At 28.5% G+C, this 27,226-nt stretch overlaps 2 protein-coding genes across 11 annotated transcripts in view; one reads left to right on the top strand and one right to left on the bottom strand.

The window, feature by feature from the left end:
* Positions 1 to 27,226, bottom strand: part of LOC122498645 (KH domain-containing, RNA-binding, signal transduction-associated protein 2-like) — a 114,330-nt gene that overhangs the window by 23,448 nt on the left and 63,656 nt on the right. For all 10 annotated transcript variants that reach the window (XM_043606484.1, XM_043606480.1, XM_043606482.1 and 7 more), the window contains 2 exons: positions 1,842 to 1,990; positions 5 to 121 (listed from right to left, as the gene is read on the bottom strand). In XM_043606484.1, coding sequence (XP_043462419.1) covers positions 5 to 121; positions 1,842 to 1,916 — 192 coding nt within the window. In that variant the 5' untranslated portion in view covers positions 1,917 to 1,990. The remainder of the gene's footprint in view (positions 1 to 4; positions 122 to 1,841; positions 1,991 to 27,226) is intronic.
* On the top strand, positions 6,521 to 15,901 carry LOC122498639. Its single transcript, XM_043606464.1, has 3 exons — positions 6,521 to 6,684; positions 12,388 to 13,563; positions 14,066 to 15,901. Exons 1-3 carry the CDS (start codon positions 6,598 to 6,600, stop codon positions 15,329 to 15,331), a joined length of 2,529 nt encoding a protein of 842 aa, XP_043462399.1. The 5' UTR covers positions 6,521 to 6,597; the 3' UTR covers positions 15,332 to 15,901.

The following is a 27,226-nucleotide window of genomic DNA, read 5'->3' as shown; positions in this document are numbered from 1 at the left end:
TTACCTTTTGTCGATCTTTCATGGATCCACGTCCAAGCACAGCCATTTTGCACATTGTGTCTTCCTGCAATCGCTTTAGGGAATTTCCCTTTGGTCCCAAGAGTTTTCCCACAAAGTTAAACTACAAGGAATTTAAATCAAACTTTTAGTGCACAATCAAATCTCCTTGAACAGTAAAGTTGAATTGGTTGAATGAGTAAAGAAAGCAAATAATTCATCTCATAAAAACTTGAAAAATATATTATTAATTATATTTGTTTAGATTTCACATATTTTCGTTATTTGTATTAAAAAACATAAATCTATTTTGACTCCTAAAATTAAATTTCCACAAGTGCACACTTGTATCGAGTTCTTTCAAAAATTCTAGACAAACCGTCGCTCTGTACGATATTTGAAAAGTAGTTGGTCCGCATACAATAATTTATTGCATGCTATTACTTAATTATAAAAAGCAAGCTAAGAATTTTCAAAGTACAATAAAAATTACCTTCTTGAGATTATCGCTAGAAGGATATCTTAATACTACGTAATTTCTTTTCAAATATTTTCAAAAGTTATATTTTTTAAAAATTCTTAATTCTCAACATGTTACAGAATGGTTGTAAAACAACCAGTTAGAAAAGAAGAGGATAGATTTGGGATTAGAGATCACTAAGAAATAGATGTTACGAAATATGATTTTGTGAGAATCATAAAATTGATACTAGAATTTAACGGAAATGTTTTAGAAAACCTTATCGCGAATTCTGATTGTTTAAAAAATAATTGATAGTAAACATGGCATATAGAGGGGAAAAATTACCACCGCATACAGTAAGGGGTCACCTGTTCAAAACAAATATGACCAATAACAGATAGTTTATTCAAGTTCAATAATGTATACAAGTGGATTCTAAATTTTGTTACATAAATGTTGTTAATTAAAAATATGTTAGATTTCAGATTAAAAAGTTTGTTTTCCCTTCACTGAAGCTACTCTGTCCACCAGAAACATGATAGAGGGTAAAAATTTTAAGAAGTGCCAATTTTTATGTGTCACGCAGAAAATACCCCATATCAAGAAATGGAGCATTACTTTATATTATTATCGTTTGGTTTTGAATTGGATGAGTTTTCGTATTAAAAATTACTTAGGTTAAGAATAGAATTTCCGTTATTCCTTTTTTGAATAAAAATATGGTAATGCAATTTAAAAAAGAGAGTTTGAATACTTTATAAGTTGCAATATTGCGTATAGTATTAAAATAATATAGATTTTTTAATAACAATTTAGGTTAGTAAAAAAAGTTTGCCTTTTATTTGTAAAATAAATCGTTATTCCTACTATAATGCTTCATAAAAAAATAGATTTTATACATTTTATTATTTATTGTTACTTTTCATTTATTCAGATGTTTTCAACAATAATAAATTAAGATGTTTCCATAAAAATATGATTTTTTATAAAATGTAAATAGATCTTTCAAGTATTAATTGTTTTTTTTATTGTCAAACAGCACAGCACATAATATCTCAGTGGCGGATCCAGGGGGGGGGCACGGGTGCTTTCCCCCCAAAAGTCAAATATTCCTATGAGATAGAAAGAGATAACATTATATTGATTTTTTTTAAATGGATGGCCCCCCCCAAAAACCTTGTCTGGATCCGCCTCTGTAATATCTACTGAAAATTTCAGAAATATTTTAATAAAATATTTGAAATATATTATATTTATATACGTTCTTTATGAAATATATAAACATAAAACGTTTCTATTCGTTCTATATTTATAATATATTATTTATATTTATTTAAGAACGTATATATATTCTTTAATTCAGTTTTCTAATAACTCTCACCTTCGGATGATCACGAACGGGAACTTGTACTCTAACAGCAACTTTAATCGGCTTATCTCTAGTAATGTCCACCATTCTCCTTTCGCCTCCATCGTTGCTTACACCACCTCCATTTCCACGGATTCCACCTCTTCCGTTTCCGTTTGAATCTGCAATAAAATTAATGTAATAATTAATACTTCATTAATATACAATTTTTGTAACAATAATCAATTGTTTTTATAATTATCTAATTTCTTTCACAATATAGTTTAATATATATGTATATTAATTTGATTTACGGATTTTTAATAAGAAATAATTGTGTTTAATTTTATCACAAAGATTCTTTGTAATTATATGTGACCTGGGGGTCGATTATGTAATTTCATTTCACTCCTTAGTCTAGGGAAAGAGGACTTAGGTGTCAAAAATCATAAGTTTCTTACTATTTTACTTAATTAAGTAAAATATTAGTGCTTAGAGACATAAATATATTCGAGTGTATTTACTTGCATTAGTATTAAAAAATGTTATATATTTTAAGTCACCTTTTAGCATTAAATTCAGTACATAGAGGCTCAATTGAGTGAATGTACTATATGCTAACATCTAATATTACGTTAGTAACCGTGGCACTTTCCCGTTTGAAACTAAGGTTTAATTGAAAGCAATTAACGCGAACTTTGATGAAAGCATAAGTAGTACCCACCCTCTTAATGAAAGAGATTGTCGATGCAGACATACATACATATATATAAGTGTTAAATTTAGTTACAATTCATATTAAAAGTACATATATAAATTTTAGTCCATTTTTACCTATTATAATATCAAGTAAAGGATCCCAAAATAGAGATCAACTTTTGAATATTTTATACTCTTAATGTTACGTTTCGTTTAATGTTTTTACTTTTCGTAAAGAAATGTTGATAATTTAAATAATTTTATTATGGCATTTTTAATGTCATAATTATGATGTAAGAATTACACTTTAAACACATGAAACATCAAGTACAAGAAATTATGTATATGTATTTCGATAATACTCAAAAGGAGTTTTCAATTTCGATATAAATAATAAAATGGGGTTTAATTATAAAAAGACTAATTGTTTAATAAGATTGTTACATTTTGAAATATGATGAATTGTGTAAAATACTCTTTGCAGAGTAAAAACTAATTACTCAATGTTTAAAGTGGTGATTCCAAGTCACAGAATTTGAATGATGACACTTTATAAATCTATACAAGTTAGCAGATAATTATTCAGTAATAATTAAATACTATAACCATAAGTATGTCTTCTCCACCAAAAAGTCGATCAATAGAATCAATCAACAAAGTGAAATGAATCAAATAATGAAACAATTTTATCTGCTTCAATCCAATGATACTTATTATTATGTTTATCCATTGACCGCCAATAGATATGTCGACGTATTGATTACTTATTTCGAGTACAAGATGATTAGAGATTAATAATGACCATTCACATTGTAAAGATAACAATTCGATTGAATATTCACAGAAATGTTGTGATTTTTTAAAAACACAACATATATTTCTTAAGGTACAGATTATTTACTTAATGATTATCCATGCTCATCTCTGCAGGAAATAAATAAAAGAATTAACATTGATTTCAGCATAACTGAAATAGGAGATTTTCGATATATTTTCTCTCTTATACAATATGCTTGTAAAAACATAACATAAATAAATATCACAGACAACGATAGTTTAAAATATTTTTGTATGAATTCGAATATTTTTCAGTCTATTAAATTCTTTTACTTTTTAAAAATAAATTGTATAGCAGGTATGCTTAAACATATAGATGCGAAGTCGGGTAATGTTCATAATATGAAAAAAATTTCTAAAAATGAAAGAATGTTGTTTGTTTGGAATTTTTTATTATTACTGATTATACTGATTACTTCTGTTAGCGAATTCTAATCAAATTTTATTTTTATCATAGGTGTTTCTATTTCTCTTTTTCGATAAAATGACTGTTTGTTGTAATAAAATTAATTAAAAAAATAAAAGATTTCTGATTAATGACTTTTAAATTAATTTATTTATTATTTGCATTATTTGCACATGAGATAAGCTTTGAAGTTTCGAAATAAAAATGTCATGAAATAAAAGTTATTAAAAAGTTACAACTTTTCATGACTAGCATACTAGCTAGCATAGATATACATGCTTGCATATCTTTTATATTTTAAAAATATATTAATACATGTGTCGAAAGACATTTTTGAAATAATTTTTTTAGATAGTTCGTTGCAACCAGTGGTGGTTCTAAATAGGAACTAAAAATAATTGTAATTATAACTATTCTTAGTTGCAAATATTTATAGTTCAAAATAATATGGTAAATTAGAAAAAATTGTAGTCATAACTATGTTGTTAATTTCAATCAATATAAATTGTAAATAACAAAAACTGTTACACTTTTCCACTGCAATCATCATATAAGAAAGTTATTAAAAAGATATATGCCAATTACATAAGGTAGAGGGCCCCAAGGTGGCCATGCTCTAGATATGATACAATAATATTATAAATGAATATCGATAAACTTACGTTTTATACAATTTTTTGATAACTTTTAAAAAAATGTCTTCCTGGCCCTAAGGTGTCCACCATGCATTTTTATGTAAAATCACTTTTGAATTTTTTTACGATGTAATATTTATCAAAATATATTACGAAAAATGTAAATTTTATCGATTTGGAAAATTTTTATAATGAGCAATAAAATTATTTAGTGTTTAATGTACGAAATAGGATAAATAATTAACAATATTTTAGAATGGCTTCTTATAAGCAAAAAACAGAGTTTGCAAATATTGATTCTGTGATTATCCTTTTGAGGGGCGATGGGACGTATACGTCCCACCTACAAAAACCTTAATATCTTTGACGATAATTAATATTTTTGAGTCAAATTTAGTTCGTTCTCTTCAGGAAAAATAGGGCTTTAAAAATATGTAACCTAGATCATGTTAAAAAATTCTTATTGTTTAAAAAAAATTCATAAATTATTGTTAAAAATCACGAATTTTTTAAACATTTTGAAATCGACTAAAAATTGTTACTCGGGAGTTTTTGGGGTCGCTGATTACGAATATGACATCAGTTTTTAAAAATTCAAAATGGCGAATCCAATATGGCGGCAGATTTTTTTTAATTTGTCCAGTTTTACCTGAAACTTGTCACTCGGAAGGTTTCAGGGTTCGCTGATGTCGAATCTGATGTTAGTTTTTAAAAATTCAAAATGGCGGATCTATTATGGCGGAAGATTTTTTTTAAATTGTCTAGCTTTACCTGAAACTTGTCACTCGGGGTTTTTTGGGATCGTTGATGACGAATCTGATGTTAGTTTTTAAAAATTCGAAATTGCGGATCCAATATGACAGATGACAAATAAAAAAATTTATTAGATTGTCACAAAACTTGTTACTCGGTGTTTAGTCTATTTTTAAATTTAGATTGTGGATTAATAATTAGCGAAGAAATTTTTTAAATTAATAAACTGGAATACGTTTATTATAAAACTGCTGCTAATTTTACAACAAAAATTTCTAATTAGTCAGCAACTCAGTTTTTACAATTATCCAATTGATCTTAGAATTCTAAAAAGCATTAACTCTTGGAGTAAGTATCAAGCAAATTTGAATAAATTTTAAAAAATTTCATCAACCATATTGCAAACGCCATTTTGAATTTTAAAAAACTATCACCCAATTTGTAATCAGTGACCGCGGTTCACCCGAGAACCACCTTTTAAGTCAATTGTGTCAATTTTGTAAAAATTCATCCGCCATATTAGATCCGCCATTTTTAATTTTTAAAAACTAACATCAGATTCGTAATCAGCGACCCCGAAAACCCCCGAGTAAACGTTTTCAAGCGAATCCGATTGATTAAAAAAATGTCCGCCATATTGGATCCGCCATTTTGAAGTTTTAATAACTAACATCAGATTCGTAATCAGCGATCCCGAATACCCCCGAGTAAACATTTTCAAGCGAATCTGATTGATTAAAAAAAATGTCCGCCATATTGGATCCGCCATTTTGAATTTTTAAAAACTAACTTTAAATTCGTAATCAGCGACCCCAAAAATATTAAGACATGAGTTGTAAAGAAAATCCGTCCATATGAATAATGTGCCCTTCAAAGGGTTATAAGCCAAAAACAATATATTTCAAATAAAATGACTTTAAACTGATTTTTGCAACTATTTTTTTAATATTTCAGTGAATTTTTGAATGGTGGCCCTGGGAGACACTCTTTTAAAAGCAAAATTTCATCTGTTTTTCCAAAGTCGTTTAAGTTTTATTTTCCTTAGTAAAATCAAAAAAAAATTTTGCTAAAAAGTTAGCTAAGGAGATACAGTTTCAGGGCATTCATTATTAATTATGTTATATAATACCGTTTAGGAATTACAGACGTTCAAAAGATGGTTGGCCACCTTGGGGCCCCTTACCCTACATAAATTTTTTTACAAAATTTCGTTGAAACCTCTTCGAGTTATCTTTTTACAATAAAATGAATCCACACACAGACACGCAGTCAGCGATTAAAATTTATATTTTTCGTACACACGATTTTATTTTATGAACTATAGAAAAACAATGTCATAAGAGAATAGTTGTTAAAAAATTGTTTAATCTTTATAATTTTTCATTTTATCAGGAAGTTTTTTCATTTGAAAGGTAAACCAGTACAAGTGTCGAAGCAAAAATTTGTGCATCAACCAAACATGGATTACCGTAGTAAATTTTTGGCAGCATTCGGCTTAATTTTGCTACTGCTAGTTGGAAAAATTTCAATCTTGACAGAAAACAATGTAAGTTAAACATCAAACATTAGAACCCGGTAAAAAGGCTAGCATTAGAAAGTATTAAAAAAATTGAATTCCTTTTAATTCTTTTTGTCCTCAGTTTTGAATTCCCAATAAGAGTATATAACTAAAAAAAATTTAATTCCCTTTAATATAGTCACATAAACGTTGACCAAGGTATAGAAAGGAATTAAAAAGCACATAATTTTAAGTTAGGTATAGAAAGGTATTCAATTTTAAATATTGGTATTTATGGCAAATTTGATGCTCATGAAGTCAATTTTTCTGTGAAATAAAGGAAAGTAATACAGTCAGGTCCCCATACTGTTAGATTCCAAACTGTTATGTCCTCAGTAGTGTTATGTTTTTGCATAACCTCCAAATTCAGAAGTGTTAGGTGACGTCACGTTACGTCACCAATTTTCAGGGCCGTATTCTTAAGCCCAAAGAAAAGGGGGCATATACTTCTAGGCCAAACTTGAGGTGTATATATTTACGTTCCTGAAAGGTGCGCAGTAGACATACTTTGAGCACATAACAGAGCTGAGTCAGGAGGAGTGGGAAATTTCTGGAAATGTAACAGTATGGGGACCAGACTGTAATTAAAATCCCTGGTTAAAAAACCGGACAGATTTCGGACTAATCAGAAATTTGTCCGAAACAATGTGGTTTATGGTGAGGTTTTTGTCACCCGAAATTAATCCGGGAAAATCCGAACTCTATACGGTTTGTGAACAACTAGTAAAACCGGAGTTGGTCCGATGAAGTCCGAAATTAATCAGTTAATTTTAACTAGTGAATCCGGAATTAGTCCGAAACAGTCAAAAATTAGTCCGGACAATTTAGTGAATGTTAAAAAAATAATTATACAAGTTACACATATTAATTATTATTACTTTATGGTACATTCAATATATTTTTTGATTTACCTATCGCAATTTTATTTACATTAACTTAAAATTTCTAACGCTTGGGGATTCGAACCTACACCTATCTAACATTATAACGCACCGAAATCGAATACACTAACCACTATACCACGCTTGCATGGGAGTTCAAATTCATAATAGAATTTATCAAGTGCCACGAAAAGAAATGACAAAAAACTAACACATCAGTGTTAATTATAATATTGAAAAAGATAACTAATAATACTAGTGTAAAATCAAATTGACTGCAAAAGTAAATATTTTACTTACCATAAGTAAATACCCTGAATAAAAAGTCGGACCGATTTCGGACTAATCCGGAATTTGTCCGCAACAGTACGGTTTATTATGGAGTTTTTTCACCATGAATTAAGTTTGAAATCAATACCGTTTTTTATAACTATTGAATCCGTAATTAGTCCGGTTTAGTCTGCAGTTAGTCAGATTATATGCGACTAGTAAATGCAGAAGTAATTCGGTTGGTTTAACTAGTGAATCCGCAGCTAATCCGAAACAGTCTGCTTATGGACAGGTTTTTGTCGCTCGGAATTGGTCCGGATAAATTCAAACTCAATGCGGTTTATGTATAACTAGTGAATCCGGAATTAGTCCGATCTAGTCCGAAGTTAGTCCGATAATAGGCAACTTGCAAATGTGAAATTATGACGATTAAATCCGGAATTAATCTGGTTTTGGTCAGGTTTTTGTCATACGTAATTATAATTAAAGTTTGAATTTATCTGAATTTAATACAAATTGTTTTTAATATACAAATTCAATATTATACCAAAATCATTCCGCATTAAGTATTTCAATTGGATTGAATATGGATTGTTTTGGACTGTCTGTAGATTGTATATATTTACAAATTCCATATTATCATAAGACTTATTTTCGGACTGGGGTGTTTTTATCGGATATTATTCGGATTTCCGCTGACAATTACCGGATTCTTTGCGTACAGATTTTGATTCGTACCATACTTGTTTTGGATTAAATCTTTAACTGGATTAAATTCGGATTATTGCCGACTAATTTAGTATTCTTTACATATTGATTGGGGAATATTCCGTATTTATTTTAGATGCCTTTTTTAACGGACATATTTTCGGATTGTTGCGGACTAATTACGGAATTAATTCATAGACATTCAAGAATACTTCAGACTGTTTTAGATTTCATAATTTTGCTAGGATTGATATTAGATTAACGCGGATTATTTTCAGACTATTTCCGGTTTCTTAGCATACATATTTCGGATTGTTTCGTATTTGTTTGGGAATAGAATTATTTTACCATACTAATTCCAAATTAAAGCGGACTAATTCTTTGCGTACAGATTTCGGATTATTTCATGTTTGTTTCGGATTATACCTTTTAATTGGATTAAATCCTGATTGTTGCAGACAATTTTTGGATTCTTAGCATACAGAGTTCGGATTGCCCCGGACATTTTGCGGATTAAGTTTTTCTAACTAGATTAAACTCGGATTGTTGCGGACTGGTTCCGTATTCTTAACATATTGGTTTCGGATAATTACGTACTTATTTTAGAAGAATTCTTCACCGGTCATAAGTTCGTATTGTTGCGGACTAATTACGCACTGAATTCGTAGACATTCAGGATTACTCCGGAGTATTTTCGGATTCAGGGTTTCGTTCAGATTGATATCAGACTAACGCGGATCATTTTCGGACCTTTCTAACTTATAGTTCAGCTCATCAGTAATGTCATCATAAACAGAACAACAGTAATCATATATGGGAAGAACAAGAAATTTAATTAGTAATATACGAGTCTGAGTTGGAAGAAAATTTTTATTTCTGTTTAATTGTTGTAAAACTATATAAATTTTTCGCATAATTCCGAAAACATGCTCCTTCTAAGATAAGGTTTTATTCAAAGTCAAGCCAAGGTCCTTTAATCTCTCCTTATATTCAATAGGAGTGCCATTGACTAGTAAGGGTGGGAAAGTTAATAGTAAATTCGAGGAGGGATGACTATTTTCAGCAATCACCATAGCCTGAGTCTTATCCAAGTTTAGAGTAATGAGATTATTGTTCGAGCATTCAACCACGTAGTCAATATCAGTTTGAACTTGTTAACGTAATTCATAAAAACACGCTAATGGACCAGATAAATATAATTTAAAATCGTCCGCATATTTATGAAATTTACAATATTTAAGGTTTGATCCAAGGTCTGTAAGGAATAAATTAAAAATTAATGAGAAAAGCGAAGCTTCCTGTGGTACACCACATCCCACTCTGTCTCATTCCGAATAATCGCCATTTCCATCTATCACTCTCTGTGCTCTGAAACTGACATAAGACCCAAACCAATCGCATTCTGATCTAGAAAACTCAAAATTATGTAATTTACGTTTTAATAGTTCGTGGTTAACAGAAGGAAATGCGTTTGAGAAGTCAAAAAACACAGCAATAGTTACATATTTCTTATCCATAGCAAGTTTAATATCAGATGTAAAATTTAAAGCTGCTGTACAAGTACTATGTTTTCTCTTTCTCTTTTCTTATGAGATATAAGATTGAGTCGTTACAATATAAGCCAAATGTCCCCTGACTTACTCTTATTTTTAATAACATTAAAATTATATGTATTGTGTACATCCTTGATCCTTGTCTTGACCAAGTTCCGAACCCTCCTGAAATCAGCATGATCAGTAATATTTCTTGTTCTTTTACATATTCTATGTAATTTATTTCTTTCTTTAATGAGTTGTCGTATCTCATCTGACATCCAATGTAAGAATCTCCTTTTTACACTTGACATATGAGAGTTGACTATATCTAAGTATGTTAAATTAAGATAAAAAAAGGTATTAAAATGTTGCATCGCAACAATTTTTATTTGTTATTCTTCCAAAAACTGTGGTAATCATACAAGAAATTATTTCAACATCTTTTCTAAAAAATAGTAATTATTAAAATTGTAGAAAAAACTTTACTTTAATTGTTTAATCATAACTCTTATATTGTACATTTCCTATAAAAAATAAATAAAAACAAAAACTATTGAAAATTTTCTGTTTCTCTTATTTTCCTATATTTATAAATCTACGGTAATTAATATTTTCAAAAATAAAAAAACTTTAAAGAAAAAACAGTTTAGATTACTTTAGGGTAAAATTTTCTCAACAATATTAATGTTTGCAATGTGTCCGTCCATTTTTCTGAAATTTGGTGTAAATGTAGTGTCGTGTAAGACAAGGAAAAGCATAAAAATTTTCGGTTTTACCAGGCATTAAAGTTTAAAGAAATTTTTTTTTAAAATTTAGTTACTCTGGGACGTTTTAATCGATTTTGTTCATATTTATGTAGCTAATAATTGTTATACCAGCAATTTTTAATGCAATAAAAAACATTCAAAAAATTTCCAAAATTTGACCCAAAAAAATTTTTGATTTTATTTTTTCAGGCATTAGCACTTCACCGATTTTTTGTAACTATGATATTTGGATTTATCTTCTCTAGAATTTTTTTCAAAACAAAGTTTATTACTTATGCGAAAGCGTCGCATCCGAATTCCAAGTGTTACACAATCTTTTTTTATTTCTGTATAGTTAATCCTTCCTATTATTTTGATTATTAAGTTTTTTTAATAATTTTTAACATAATAAGTAATAATACAAGTTGTATATTTTTTTTACAATTTTGGTGCTCATTTCATGAACACTTTACTTCCTCATGGAGATAAAAATAATAGAAATATATGTGAATAACTTTTTATAAATATGGTAAAAGTGATTGAATTTTGAGTCAATCAATGTATTTTTAAATACCCTACAAGATAGTTACAATAATTTAATATTTAAATAAAAATTTTCAAACAAAAAAGTTGAGAAAATGTCATTTTTCACAATTTTTTGTTTTTAAAATACCGCAATAATTTCGAAATTTATTATCGAATTAGGTTCCAAAATAGGTCAAACAAAGCGTTTTTTAATGCTCTATAAGTTGATAACGATAATTTTAAAGTTACTTCTACGTTTTTCAATAAAATTTTTAAAAAAGTCTTATTTTCCAAAATTTTTGATTTTTAAAAGTTTAATAACTCCGGTTAATATGGACGAAAAATGTTCAATTAGGGCTCAAAAGATGCGTCTAAAAAAACTCTACAAAATTATGAAAAAACATTTATAGGTGTCCTAACATTATTTTAAAGTTATGGGCAAAAAACGTTTTTTTGCAAAATTAAAAATAAAAAAAAATTTAGTTAAACTTTACCTATTAATATATCAGAAAGCACTCTCACTTTATGTCCGCAGGTGAGATCTACAATTTTAAAAAAATTCAACCCAAAAGCTCTTCATGATTTCGAGATATTTATGAAAATGTGATGTTTACACACACACACACACACATACGGAATGACATTTTTTAAAAATGTCACTTTTGAACTCCTGAGGTCAAATAACATAAAGATATGTCAAAAAATCTAACTCGAAAAATTTTGGTATTACAATACTTCCTCTATGAGCAAGTAAAAATGAAGTTTACTAGTAGTAAATTATGTTATTAGTTTTATTTTGTTTTAGAATTATTTCGGTTAGTTTTAAAGTCTCCATGAATTTTTTTGCAAACAAAACTAGAGAAAATATATCCAAAAATCATAGTTACAAAAAATCATAAATAAGAGTATAATAGTATATTGTGCATCAAGAATTTTTTTTGGGCAAACAATTGCACAAAAGTATTTTTTCTTGAAGGAATAGGCGCTAAAAATTTAAAAATATTTTTCCAAATTGGTATTTTACAGTTAGAGAAAAAGGAAAGAAACCAATCCATGCCTGATGATGATATCTGTACTCTTTACGATTACTCCCTTGTACTTGATCAATGGCTATTTCGAAAAAATTATAAACCATTAATAGTAACTATAGCACGTAAATTTACTGATGGAATAAACAGAGTTAGAAATATATCTCAGAGTAAAAGGATATTATACGATAATGAAATTACCAACAAACATTGGAGTAAGATGCATAATATGATAACGGAAAATTTTTATCTATATGAAGCTCACAATGTATACTACTTTGTTTATCCAGTAAACATTCTAGATAATTCTTTCACTATATACTGTCAAAAAATGCTATTAGGCGATCAGTTAGGTGTAACGTTTGATTTTGTTAACGTAAGAAAAGAGAATTCATTTTTTGAAGATATTTTAGTTCCCCTAAAATCAAATTGCTCCAATTGCCCTCTGGTAGAATATGTTAACAAAAAACTAAAGACAGGTGAAAGTTTCTCGGAATTATTTGTATTAAGAGAACAATTGTTTAGAGAAAAAACAAAGTACACTTCCCTAAAAGCATTCGACAATGATTTCGCTTGCAATTCGATTGGATTTAATAATAATTCTGAGAGCAAAAGTTTTTTAATGCATTTTAACACATTACTGCAACAGATTCAGAAAAATAGCAACAATTTTGATGAAAGTAAAAAGAAAAGAATTTTTGAAAGAAGTCTAAAGTGCTTTAAGTCGAATCATCTATTTGTTACAGAAGAAATTTTTAACGATAATATTCAGGAACAGACTCTAAAGCACCCGTTTACTGGAATTAATTATTTAAATTGGATTAACGAAACTGTATTTTCACTTGAAGTGAATGATAGCTCATTTGGCAACATTTGTAAAAATGAACATAAAATATATATATTTAAATTATTTTGTTTTATAAAAGATATATCAAGTATTACATCCCACAACATACCAGCGTGGATAGATACTCTACGACAACTTGTCACTTCATCATTAAGCAAACAACTGACGTGGTTCAACAGTTTAGTGACTTTGTATCAAAATAAAGATTTAGTGGAAAGTGATTTAATTTTATTCCAACTTGAAAATTTGAGAAAAGAAATGCTAAATGAAAGTGTGCATTGGATGAGTGCAATGAATATTACTTTCAACTTGGTTTTGAATTTAATAGTAAGTAATATATTATAATTAACAAATAATCCCCTTTATATATAAAATTTTTTTTATATATAAAAAATAATAAATGTCGTGCAAAGTATATAGCTTATCTTTAGTCAACGTAAAATTTAACACAAAACATGATTGTATGAAATTTATAAATATTTGTGTAACAATTTTTTAATTTCAAATTAAACTTGGATATCATCTAATGTTCTTAACAAGTTTTCCCACATTGAAAAAAAAAGATAAAGTATGAGTTTTACTTAAAAGTTCAATTGATTTTATTATAATTATTAAGAGAAAGAAAAGTTGTCATTTTATAGAAAGAATTGCAGAATTTGTAACACTTTTACTATTCGGCATATATTACAAAATATTTATTTGGTACACATTTTTGGTGCTTTTGCGGTGCAATGTCCCACAATTAGTATATTGAAAAATAATATTAAAAAAACATTGAGATTAATAATAACAAATAACAATTTTTAATTCTAAATATTTGTGTCTACAGAGAGAAAAGAGTGGTAATATGTCTATGTTAAGTTCACCCTGTTTATTGTACAATTATTTGGACACAATTGATTCCTTACTTCTTGAGATGGAATTCAAGAGATTGGTAATAATCGTAGCTGATAGTATGCAGACAGGGATACGGAAAGTTGCACCTATAGCAGGCAGAAGAGTAGTACCAAGAATAAAAAGACAAGATCTTCATTATACAAAACAGTTTGTGTATGATGAAATAATGAAACATTTTTATCTGCTTCAATCCAATGATACTTATTATTATGTTTATCCATTAAACTTCAATAGATATGACGACGTATTGAGTACCTATTTCGAGTACAAAATGATTGACGATTATTCAAAAGTTGTATTTTATTTCGCTAACTATTCCAAATATTATTTTCCCAATGAATGGAATAGTACTCGTGATTATGAGTTAGTCATTCCTGCTCTACCAGACAACTGTCACTTATTTACAACGAACTGTACGAACCGTTTTATAAGTCCCATATATTTAATTAATCTGCATCAAGTATTTTATAGACGCTATCCAAAATATTTGTCAATATATGCTATGGTTTACAATAGATTATCAAAATTTGTTTATGATGACCATTCACATTATAAAGATAATAATTCGATTGAATATGCACATAAATTTTATGATTTTTTAAAAACACAACAAATTTCTTACCATGCAGATTATTTATTTAATAATTTTCCGTGCTCATCTCTGCAGGAAATAAATAAAAGAATTAACATTGATTTCAGCATAACTGAAATAGGAGATTTTCGATATATTTTCTCACTTATACAATCTGCTTATAAAAATATAACAGCAATAAATATAACAGACAATGAAACTTTAAAATATTTTTGTATGAATTCGAATATTTTTCAGTTTATTAAATTCTTTTGCTTTTTAAAAATAAATTATATAGAAGGTATGCTGAAACTTGTAGATGCGAAGTCGGATTATGTTAATAATATGACAAAAATTGCTGAAAATGAAAAAAATGTTATTACTGAATTTTTGTCAGAGACATTAAAATGGATGGACGAAATATTATTACTTGATTACTTCGATATGTATAATGAAGGTAGAATTTTAAGACAGTCTAAACTTTCATACTTGAAAATACCAAAAATTATCTCAAATGGTTCTGATTCGTTAGACAAATTCTATTTAGTAATAGCAGAAAGTGTAATCTATCCTAAATGTAATAATTACATAATGAAAAAAAAGTTTACCGTTAAATCGACAACTTAGTTCTCAAGTCTTGGAGATGACCAATATTTATAAAGAAGTTGCCTGATGAAACAAGTCATATACTATTTCTTTAAAAATTAAAATTATTTCACCACTTTTTGGCAATCTACGACTTGAGAAATAGTTCACGACTTTTCGGTTAACTGTTTTTTCCCTTTATTCAAAAGTGAATAATTAGTTATATGCTAAGTATAATAAGCAACCAATTTTTCAATTAGTGTACTACAGTCATATTGTTTTTAAAAAATAATTTTTATAAGTAATTCAACTTAAGCTAAGAAGATCAGTAATTTTTCTTGCTTTCTCTCTAAATCGGAATTAGTGAAATCCCACTGAAGAGCAGTGAATTTCGACAGAGTTTTTCAGTGATATTGCACAGGATAGAAGTGTGAAAATAGAATCATTGAAAATCAGTCAGATTTCACTGATTTAGTTTTAACCCTTTAACGTCCAAATTTTTTTTTCCATTCAAAATTCATGACACTTGGTACCTAGGGGTTTTCGGGGTCCCTGATTACGAATCTGATGTCAGATTTCAAAAATTCAAAATGGCGGATCCAATATGGCGGACCGGAATTTTAAAATTTGGTGAATTTTTTTGAAACTTGGTATCTAGGGGTTTTCGGGGTCGCTGATTACGAATTTTAAGTCAGATTTTAAAAATTCAAAATGGCGGATCCAATATGGCAGACCGAAAATTTAAAATTCGATGGATTTTCATGGAACTTGGTATCTAGGGGTTTTCGGGTTCGCTGATTACGAATTTTAAGTCAGATTTTAAAAATTTAAAATGGCAAATCTAATATGGCGGACCTAAAATTTAAAATTCGTTGGATTTTTATGAAACTTGGTATGTAGGGGTTTTTGTGGTAGCTGATTATAAATCCAATGTAGCTTGGAACTAGTGGCTTACTTAGTCCACGTCGTTAGTTCTGGGTCACGCAAAGTGTAAGTTGGTTTCGTATTTAAAAATTATTAAAGACCTAATACAGTTTCTAAAATTTATCCATTATCTTTAAATGCGACATTTTGAATATTGAAAATATGACATCTAATTCGTAATCAGTGACATCGAAAACCCCTAGATTCAAAGCTCCATATAAATTCATGAATTTAAAATTCTCGGTCCGCCATATTGGATTTGCCGTTTTTAATTTTCAAAATCCTACATCAGATTCGCAATCAGCCACCTTGAAAACCCCTAGATACCAAGTTCCATGAAAATCCATCTAATTTTAAATTTTCGTCCGCCGTATTGGATCCGCCATTTTGAATTTTAAAAATCTGACATTAGATTCATAATCAGCGACCTCGAAAACCTCTACATACTAAGTTTCATAAAAATCCATCAAATTTTAAATTTTTCTATCCGCCATATTGGATTTACCATTTTAAAATTTTAAAATCCGACATCAGATTCGTAATCAGCGACCTCAAAAACCCCTAAATACCAAGTTCCATGAAAATCCATCAAATTATATATTTTTGTCCGCCATATTGGATCCGTCATTTTGAATTTTTAAAATCTGACATCAGATTCGTAATCAGGGACCTCGAAAACCCCTACATACCAAGTTTCATGAAAATCCATCAAATTTTAAATTTTTCGGTACGCCATATTGGATCCGCCATTTTGAATTTTCAAAATCTGACATCAGATTCGTAATCAGCGATCCCGAAAACCCCTAGATATTATTTTGTAATTAAATATATTAACCCTATTTGAAGATAGGTTTTTTATTCTTTATGGTACAGCATATGTACCGCTGGACGTTAAAGGGTTAAAGAGTTGTCCATACCTATAGTGAAATTTGTAGTTTCAGGTGAAAAATTTATTCCCTGTGTCGTTTTTTATTTGCATTAATATACAAACTTTAATGTAACTGAGATACGTACTTCTAAGTAACTATTTATTGTAATAAAATTAATTAAAAAAATAAAAGATTTCTGACTAATGACTTTTGTATTATTAAAAAAACTATATGTTCGATAACTACCATCACGATTCAGTGTTTCTTATTATTGATTTTATTTATTTATTATTTGTATTCTTTGCACATGAGGTAAGCTTTGGACTTTCAAAATAAAAATTTTATAAAATAAAAGTTATTTAAAAGATTATAACTTTTCATGACTAACATACTGGTTAGCATACATATACATGCAAGCATATCTTTAATATTCTAAAAATATATTAATACATGTGTCGAAACTAATTTTTTAAATTATTTTTTAGATAGTTCGTTGTAACCAATGGTAGTTCTAAATAGGAACTAAAAATAAATATAATTATAACTATTTTTAGTTGCAAATATTGATAGTTCAAAATATGGTGAATTATAAACAATTATAATCATAACTATTGTTAATTGCAATCAATAGAAATTGTAAATAATACAAATTTTTACACTTTTCCACTGCAATAATCATTATAAAAAAGTTAATAAAAAGATCTCGCAATTACATACATAAAAATTTTTACCAAAATTTGTTGAAACCTCTTCGAGTTATCTTTTCACAATAAAATGAATCCACACATACACACACAAATTTGTCAGCGATTAAAATTTATGTTTTTCGTGCACGCGATTTTATTTTATAAACTATTGAAAAATAATGTCGTAAGAGAAAAGTTGTTAAAAAATTGTTTAATCTTTATAATTTTTCATTTTATCAGGAAGTTTTTTCATTACAAAAGTAAACCAGTACAAGTGTCGAAGCAAAAATTTGTGCATCAACCAAACATGGATTACCGTAGTAAATTTTTGGCAGCATTCGGCTTAATTTTGCTACTGCTAGTTGGGAAAATTTCAATCTTTACTGAAAACGATGTAAGTTAAACATCAAACATAATAACTTTTTGAAGTACAGTTTCTCTAAGTATGTTAAATTACGATAAAAAAGTATCAAAATGTTGCATAGCAACAATCTTTATTTGTTCTTTCTTTCTATTTGGTATCTATATTTATTTTAAAAATAAAGAAACTTAAAAAAATTTAGATTACTCGAGATTGCCCTAGTCAACTAGTCAAAATTTCTCAAAAATATCAATGATGGGAACGGGTCTCTCAATTTTTCTGAAACTTGGTGTAAATGTAGTACTGTTGTGTAAGACGAGAAAAAGTAAAAAAAATTTATTTAAATTTTTAAAAATTTGGGTTTTACCTGGCATTAAAGTTTAAAGTAATTTTTTTTCAAAATTGAATAACTCTGGGACGTTTCAATCGATTTTGTTCATATTTATGTGGCTAATAATAATTGTTACACCAGGGTAGGTCCATGCCTAAAAAATCAAAGTTGTCCCCTAGTTCTTCGATTTTGTTGAAACTTCAAAATTGATGGAGGGTCTGAAACTTTAGGAGATATTGAATTTTTTGTCCTTGCGCGCAACCGTAAAAAGCGCATTTTCAGGCTATACTCTTCATATAAACTAATGTTCAAAATAACCTATAATTCGTAAATTTTAACCGAATTCAATTTTTCTTTTTGGAAAATTACAGGCTATAAATTTGTAAGAATACTGTGCATTTTAAAAATTTTTATTTGTTTAAACAAATTATTATTATTGTTAATTACTAACTTTTTACATATTGTACCTAGAGGGGTGCATTTTTCTGTAATTTTAAAATTTACCGAACCTTACATAAATACCGATGCAGAAAGTCAATTTGATCAAATTCCAATTTGCCAGAAATCTAACTTAACTGAATATGAATTTATTCGAATCGTTTCTTGGTAGAATTGTAATTTTACAGAAGCTTAATTAAATAGAATCTGAATACTGCAGAAAAACTTTTTGATAATAATCTATTTTATCAGAATGTACATGTGTTCGAATATTAATTTGGTAGAAATGTAACTTGACCAAAAATCAATTTGATAGAAATTTTTGGCGCGAATTTTAAGATTGAGCAATCAGAGATTATCAAGAAAATTGTGATTGGTCAATTTTAAAATTCGTGACGAAAAATTTATATCAAATTGATTTTGGGTCAAATTAAATTTCTACCAAATTAATATTCGAACACATGTACATTCTGATGAAGTAGATTTCTATAAAAATGTTTTTCGGCAATATTCAGATTCTATTTAATTACGCTTCTGTAAAATTATAATTCTACCAAAAAACGATTCGCATAAATTGATATTCGGTTAAATTGGATTTCTGTCAAATTAAAATTCGATCAAATTGACTTTCTGACAAATTATAATGTCTGTATCTACAGACAGAAATGAGCAGTAGCAATAATATGTTAAGTTCACCCTGTTTATTTTACGATTATTGGGACACAATTGATGCCTTACGTCCTGAGATGGAATTTAAGAGATTAGTAATAATCGTAGCTGATAGTATGCGGACAGGGATACGAAAAGTTGCGTCTATAGCAGGCAGAAGAGTAGTACCAAGACTAAAAAGAGAAGATCTTCATTATACAAAGCAGTTTGTGTATGATGAAATAATGAAACATTTTTATGTGCTTCAATCCAATGATATTTATTATTATGTTTATCCATTGACCGACAATAGATATGTCGACGTATTGATTACCTATTTCGAGTACAAAATGTTTAAAGATTTTTCCAAAGTTGTTTTTTTATTTTACAAACACTTCCAATAATTTTTTTCCCAATAAATTAAATAGTATTGGTTATGAGTTAGTCCTTTCTGCTCTACCAGACAACTGTCACTTATATACAACAAACTGTACAAACCGTTTTTTAAGTCCTATACATTTAATTGATCTGCATAAAGAATTTCATAAACGCTATCCAAAATATTTTTCAGTATATACCACTTTTTACAATGGAATACCAGAATTTATTCATATTTACCATTCTTATTATAAATATAATAATTGGATTGAATATGCACATAAATTTTATGATTTTTCAAAAACAAAACCAATTTCTTACTATACAGATTATTTATTTAATGATTTACCGTGCTTATCATTGCAGGAAATAAATAAGAGAATTAATACTGATTTTAGCATAACTGAAATAGAAAATTTTTATTTCTTTTATAATCTTACACGATTAGCTTATAGAAACATAACAACAATAAATGTTACGGATAATGATAATTTAAAATATTTTTGCATGAACTCGAATATTTTTCAATTTATAAAATTTTTTTGCTTTTTAAAAATAAATTATATTGAAGGTGTGCTGAAACTTATAGATACGAAATCGGATTATGTTGAGAATATGAAAAAAAATGTTGTTACTGAATATTTGTCAAAGACATTAAAATGGATGAATAAAATGTTATTGTTTGATCACTTTAATATGTATAACGAAACTAGAATTTTAAGACAATTAAAACTCTCATACATGAAAATGCCAAAAATTATCTCAAATGGCGCAGATTCGTTAGACAAATTCTATTTAGTAGTAAGAGAAACTGGATTTTATCCCAGATGTAATAATTACATGAAAAGAAACAGTTCACCATTAAATAGGGAACATAGTTCTCAAGTCTTGGACACGACCAATATCTTAGTAATGAACGACAAAATTAATAATTTTCTTAATTAATATACTGTTATATGGTAATATTTTGTTTTTTTATAGTTACCGAAAAAGTCGTTTCGTGATATCAGGTTTTAATAACTGTTTGTTTACGATCCAGAATATTTTTATGGAATACAAATACCTAAACTTTGTCTTCATTTCGATATATCGAGTAGTGAATATATAGAAAATTTGAAAAAAACATATATTGGTGATTAAAATTGAAACGTCGTTTTTGGTTTCTATAAATGTTGATTTTCGATGTTGGAATTTAGACTTATGGATACTATCTTTTGGTTGACTAGAATTTATAAAGCATAAAATTAATTGTTGTCGATCAGATGAAAACAAATTGTAATTTTTACCATGTACAAAACGACAGTAAAAAATAATAACATATTTTCTGCTACTGTTTATTATTTCCTCAAATAAATTTTTTATATTATTATTAATTTAGATTCCCGGACGATTCTCCTAATTATTATTTTTCCTAATCGTATTTTTCTAATTGTAAATTCCTAATATATATTTTTTCCTAATTTTAAATTTCTAATATATAATTTTTCCTAATGGCTACTTTCTCCTAAAAGACAAATTTTTTAATTATAAAAATCAATGTTCGCCTATTACGGTATTTGATTTTCAATTGTTTTCCACTTTTAAATATTAAATGTTTATATTCAATTAAGCTTTTAGTTTTAGTTGCAGCAGGTCGCAAAAGAAGTGATTAGACAACCAAAAAAGAATTCATCGTATTGTTGAAAAATGCGTGACATACAAAGAAGAAAAAATAATTTTTAAATACTTGGAAGCCATAACGCACTTCATTGTCCTTTAACTTTTTTAAAAATAAAATGTAAAATTTTTAATTCTTAGTAAATAAATTTTTTGGAAAATTAGGAAAATAGGATTAGGAATTTAAACTTTAGGAAAAACATTTTTAAAAATTTCTGAAATTTAGAATTAAAAATTAGGAATATCGTACGGAAACGATAATTTATTTACTATTTATATTATATTTATTTATTATTTATTTCTCTAAGGGAGGGATGGTTCTAAAAAAATTGAAAAATTCAAATTTCTTTAATATTCTGATGTTTACATCTTCAATGTATTATTGTCTGAGGTGGCCATTAATTAATGAAGAAAAATGTTAAAGTTTTTTTATTTCGGCAAATTTTAAGATAAAAACATTTAAAAAATGCTTTCTTGTGGGTTTTTTAAATATAATTCCAAGAATAATGTACTTTTTCTTGAGATCACACTTTTACTCATTCATGGTAAAATTCTGCGTCGAATGATCTATTGCTGACTTATTTTCATCGAAAACTAGCGTGGAGACTTACATTTTACCATTTTTCGTTATTACGGACCACTGTGCAAAGCTTCCTCTATGAGGAAGCAAAATGTTTAATAAACATTATGCACAGAATCTCCTTTACTTACTGCGTAACACATTTCTAAAAAATATTTAATTTTTTTAAATGGACAATATTACCGCAAAGAATCCCACAATTGACAAAAATATATTACACACGTTAAAACTCTAGGAGATCTGGTAAAATTTTTTAGAACTTTTAAAATTTTAATAGATATTTTCCGTTTTTTCGGATTTTTTACTGTTAACTGACAAAGAATTAAATAATAACAATTAGTGCCATTATAGACACGCATAATAGAGCGAATTCTTTTCTCTGCGTTTGTGTTTAAAGAAAAGACTGTTAATGAATACAGCGTATACATATATGTTTCAGTTTCAAGTGAGAGATCATCGCTAATCCCACTCCATGCCAAGATGCTCTGTCGCTATTCTCTACCGCTAAAAGCTTTCATGTCAACATGGTACACCTATACCTAAGCCCCTAGATACCCTTGCCTATTGTCCTAAATGAATTTTAAAGGCTGAAGGAATAAATGATTTTGTACAATTTTCTATACAAGGTCAAGTGAAATATATGATAACTGTCGGAAGTCTTTGTTTATTAGAACAAGAGTATTCTGGAAACTTAAACGTTTAGATATGGTTATTATCCCTTCAAAGAACAGTTAGACACAAACGTCACACCTACTTTAAAAATGGTAATTTTGTTAAAACTTAACAAATCAACTTCAGTTATGTTTTGTAATAAACAATATGGTCTCGATTTGATTTCCTTAATAGAAAAACAGCTATTTTTTTGGCTGGAGTTTGAGAGTAACGGTCGTGATTGGTTGTGAAAATGACATGATGCTGGTCGCGAGTGGTTGAAAAACGATGATGACGATCGCTATTGGCTGAAATAATTTGAAATTTTTGTGCGCGCGCAATTTTGAGGTTCTACTTTTATTCCACATGGTCGAGTGCGAGTATTATACATGATAAATATTACAGAGTATTACAGAATATTACAGATTACAAAGTGAAGAACACGTGTTTTTTTACTTAAATATTCTTCATCATTCTTAATAATATTCTTAATATATGGGATGATAAAAAGTGACAAAACAATAAAAAATAAATATAAAATATCATAAGTGATCAGAAGTGAAAAAAGTTTTGTGATTAAAATAAGGATAAGGAGGATATAGGTAAGTTTTTAAAAATTATGTAAAATACTACTGTTTAGTGATAAAAATAATTTTTTCTTTTTGAAAGTAATTGCAATTAATAAATAAACATCTTTCCCGTCTAAGTCACTAAAACATAATCTATTTTTCAAGCAATTAAACCTATAAAAATTAAACTTGTAATAAAAAGATTTAAGTAACTTTCTAGAATCATTTAAAAAATTCTTGAGTTTGCCTTGTTTAATTAAAATTAATATAATTTCTGAAATACTTTACATGTTGTAATATTTTTTAATGAATCTTAAACAAGCACCCAGTTTTTATTTTAAAAATATTTATATTGTTTTTTTTAAAAAAGAATATTCAGGTATAAAATTAAACTCTGAAAGTTAATAAACCGGTGCTATAATAATTGGATTACAGTTTTAGCATCTGTAACTTTTAAAATGAAATTTTAATAGTAAATATTCTTTTTTTTTAAACAAAAACATTAATATTTTTAAAATAAACTGGATGCTTATTTCAACTTTATCCAAAGAACATTAAAACATGTAAAGTATTTTCAAAATTATATTAATTTTACTAATAAATATAATAGTAATAAATCATTTATTACAGAATAATTTAATCCCAACAAAAACATCTTGTATGTTATAATATAATATAATCAAAAAGATAATAAAAGTTATAATAAAAACTGATGAAAAAAATCTGTAGTGTTTTTACTTTGTAATTTACATATTATGAACACAATTAGTGAAATAATCTTGCATAATTGTTGTGTTCTTAAATTAAGATTTTCTTTTGTCTCAAAGAAGTTTCTTATAAAGTTATATCAGAAAAATGTTTTAACAATGATGAAATAATTGGATTAATTTTTGATTTGATTTGTTGTGTTGTTTTTGTAATTTTAAGTGTTTCTTGAAATTTAGCTTAAATAAAATTGGAAAAAATTTTAAAACGAGAATACACTTGGTAAGTGACTATTTGTAGTCTATACAAGTGGAGTTTCAATCATAAATAGAAGATAGTATCACAAAAAATTAAAAAAAAACATTGACACAATTAAATTAGACGGTTAATAACAATAATAATATTAAATATTCCTTAAAATTCAAAATTTCAGCTAAGATGTGATAAAAGTCCTCCCTAACAATTAGAAAAGAGTAACATGAAGCAGGACCGTTTGACAGTTTGAACTTTTTCTTTTTTATTTAAATATATGTCACATGTTTATTTAAAAGTCTAATTTGAGAAAATACACGTTTAAAAAAAGAGGGCTACGTTGATACAGATGGTTCTTAGTAATGTCGGTAAATAATAAATTGAGATAAATTAAAAGACTTTTAGATGTGTCGCAGCTTTGAAAATCGCGTTGAGACAAAAATTCTTTATATTTCTTTTTTATATGTTTACCACCTGATTCGAATGAAAGAGTGCGCCAGTTATCCACTTCATCAATATCGACAAAAAAATGCTTGCTTTGCAGATGCAAATGTAAAATTTTTTCGAATTATTCATAATATTTTAGACGCAATTACTCTTTAATCAGATTAAAATAAAATTCTTTTATGGTCAAAAACTTATCTGCTCCCTTTAAATGTGACATAGTGACATACTGTTTCTTTAAGGGGACCGTACACCACTTTTGCGTGTTTTTTCAACATTTATTTTTTCACAGTAAAATGTATCGAAACACTGGGATCTTTTTACACATATTAACACACATATTAAGGATTAAGAAAAAAATATATTTTTTTATTTATTATGCCCTTCATGGCTACAAAATGGCGGCTGATGTGATTGTCCGGAAAAAACTGGTTGACACGATATCTCTGCTTAAAATTGTCTGAAACTAAAAATTCAAAAAATTTCTTAAAATATATGTCAGTGGCTATGGCCTGAACCTCCAGAAATGAATTTGAAAAAAATGAGTAAATGGCGGCGTTTTGAATTTTTTACCCCTTTTTACCCCTAAAACGGTAAGAAAAATGAGGTTAAAAATGGAGGTAAAATGTTGATCGTGGTTCAGGCGATAACTACACATGTGCTGAATAACCCCTAAAAATTTGAGCCCAATCGGACAGACAGTTTTTCCAAAATCGTGTCAACCAGCTCAAAAAACGTTGTTTTTGTACTTAAAATCGTTAGTATAACCATAAAAAAGTGATTTACGCTCAATCAGCGATGCCTGCTCCATACATCAATCCTTCCTCATCTTCGTACGCTTCGTTTGCAGCTACTCTTTGTAGTCTGATCTCAGATCGGTGCTCTTTCGAAGCTTCTAGGCTACGCCGGTTGGAGAAGGTGATGCGATTTTCGTCGCATCGCTGCACGAGAGAAACTGCATTTTTGCCAATAGTAACTCCCATCGTTTCCATGATTTTCAACATTGGTTGTAAGCCCTCATTGAACGTACAGGCAGCACAGAAGGCTGCAATCTCAACGATTTTTCTTCCGACGAACGAATGTTTTGGAGCTAAGTTCCAAACACATGAATTGTAACTTTTATTACAATTTTGAGTGTCAGCCCCAAGGTACCGTTTCAACAAATCATCCGTTGTGAGGTCTGTATACACTTTTTTGAGCAGAGGTTCAATCCCGCTGTCTAACGCGGGGGGATGTTTGAAAGTATCCAAATTTCCATTGGCCTCTGCGACACGATACTTGCACCAGGAATCGGCTCCTTCAGGACAGTTGTTGTGTTAAAGTTTGCTGTCTGTCGAGAATTTGTGGAAAAAAGTAGCCCAGATAGCTTTTCTCATATTCTCCAAAGAATCTGGATTTCTTCGCACAGCCAATTCATAGTAAGTCGATAACTCTTTCATGACTTTATTAGTCAAAGAAGCGGTTTTCTCTTTTGGTTTTACGATTTTCTTCGCCGCAGATTTTCTTGACGTTAAACGTGATGTTGTATTTGATTTTTTCTTATGTTCTTCTTCCAAATTTTTCGTAAACTTTTTTTGGCGTGTAAGTTCATTTTTGACATCTTTTGCTCTTTTAAAAACGCGTTTCTTTACATGTAAAACACACTCTTTTTTCTGCACATTTACTGTTGTTCCATAGGGTTGTACATCTTTTAGCTGTTTAAGTGTTTTTGTGTCGCCATCGCCTACATAATTTTCATAGTAAACATCATATAAGCCTACAGATCTTTGAAACATTTCAATATCAGCATTTACTTCCATTAATCCAGCACTGCCCTTATGATTAATAGTGCATGTTTCTTTATGTTCCAGGCGCGGATCCAGGGGGGGCCACAGTGGCATACCCCCCCCCCCCGAGAATTCAAACTTTTTGGAATTTTTTAAATAAAAATTTTATTCAAAATAGGTCATCAAGCTAGCGTCTAGCAGATGGCCCCCCCAATAACCTTGTCTGGATCCGCCCCTGTTATGTTCCTCGTACCAAACATCGTACTCGACAGTATCTTTCTTGCCACTCCAAATCGAACATCCAGCGCATACACTTGATTTTACAACAACATCAAGAACTTTTCCGGTGTATTTTCCAATCAGAGTTGCCAAGCCAACAAGAGCACAAAAGCCGATTAACACCGATTAACCGCATTGCAAAAATGAGTCGACGATTTATTTCATACGTCTGTCCGATTTGTGGACTGCTTGGAATTCGATTTTCTTTTTTACATTTATATTGCACGACTAACTGAAATCCTAAACCTTTTTCAGCGCATTTTAAAAATTTTATATAACTTTTGCACATTTTACATATAAGAAGCTTTTGTAAAGTTAAAAACATAACGAAGTTCACTATAATATATTGAAGCTTGGATTCGACGTCCACTTCAAAATCAGAATTATTTCTCGAAATTTT

The sequence above is a fragment of the Leptopilina heterotoma genome, unplaced genomic scaffold, assembly GCF_015476425.1.
Source record: "Leptopilina heterotoma isolate Lh14 unplaced genomic scaffold, ASM1547642v1 Lhet_156, whole genome shotgun sequence".
Taxonomy (NCBI): Eukaryota; Metazoa; Arthropoda; class Insecta; order Hymenoptera; family Figitidae; genus Leptopilina; species Leptopilina heterotoma.
This window is presented reverse-complemented; position numbering and strand designations above follow the sequence as displayed.

Bases quoted from the DNA above. Each gene is read 5' to 3' on its own strand.
- LOC122498639 (XM_043606464.1), top strand. From the start codon at position 6,598: ATGGATTACCGTAGTAAATTTTTGGCAGCATTCGGCTTAATTTTGCTA. The intron at 6,685-12,387 runs GTAAGTTAAACA...GGTATTTTACAG, and splicing joins CAATCTTGACAGAAAACAAT to TTAGAGAAAAAGGAAAGAAA. The intron at 13,564-14,065 runs GTAAGTAATATA...TTGTGTCTACAG, and splicing joins ACTTGGTTTTGAATTTAATA to AGAGAAAAGAGTGGTAATAT.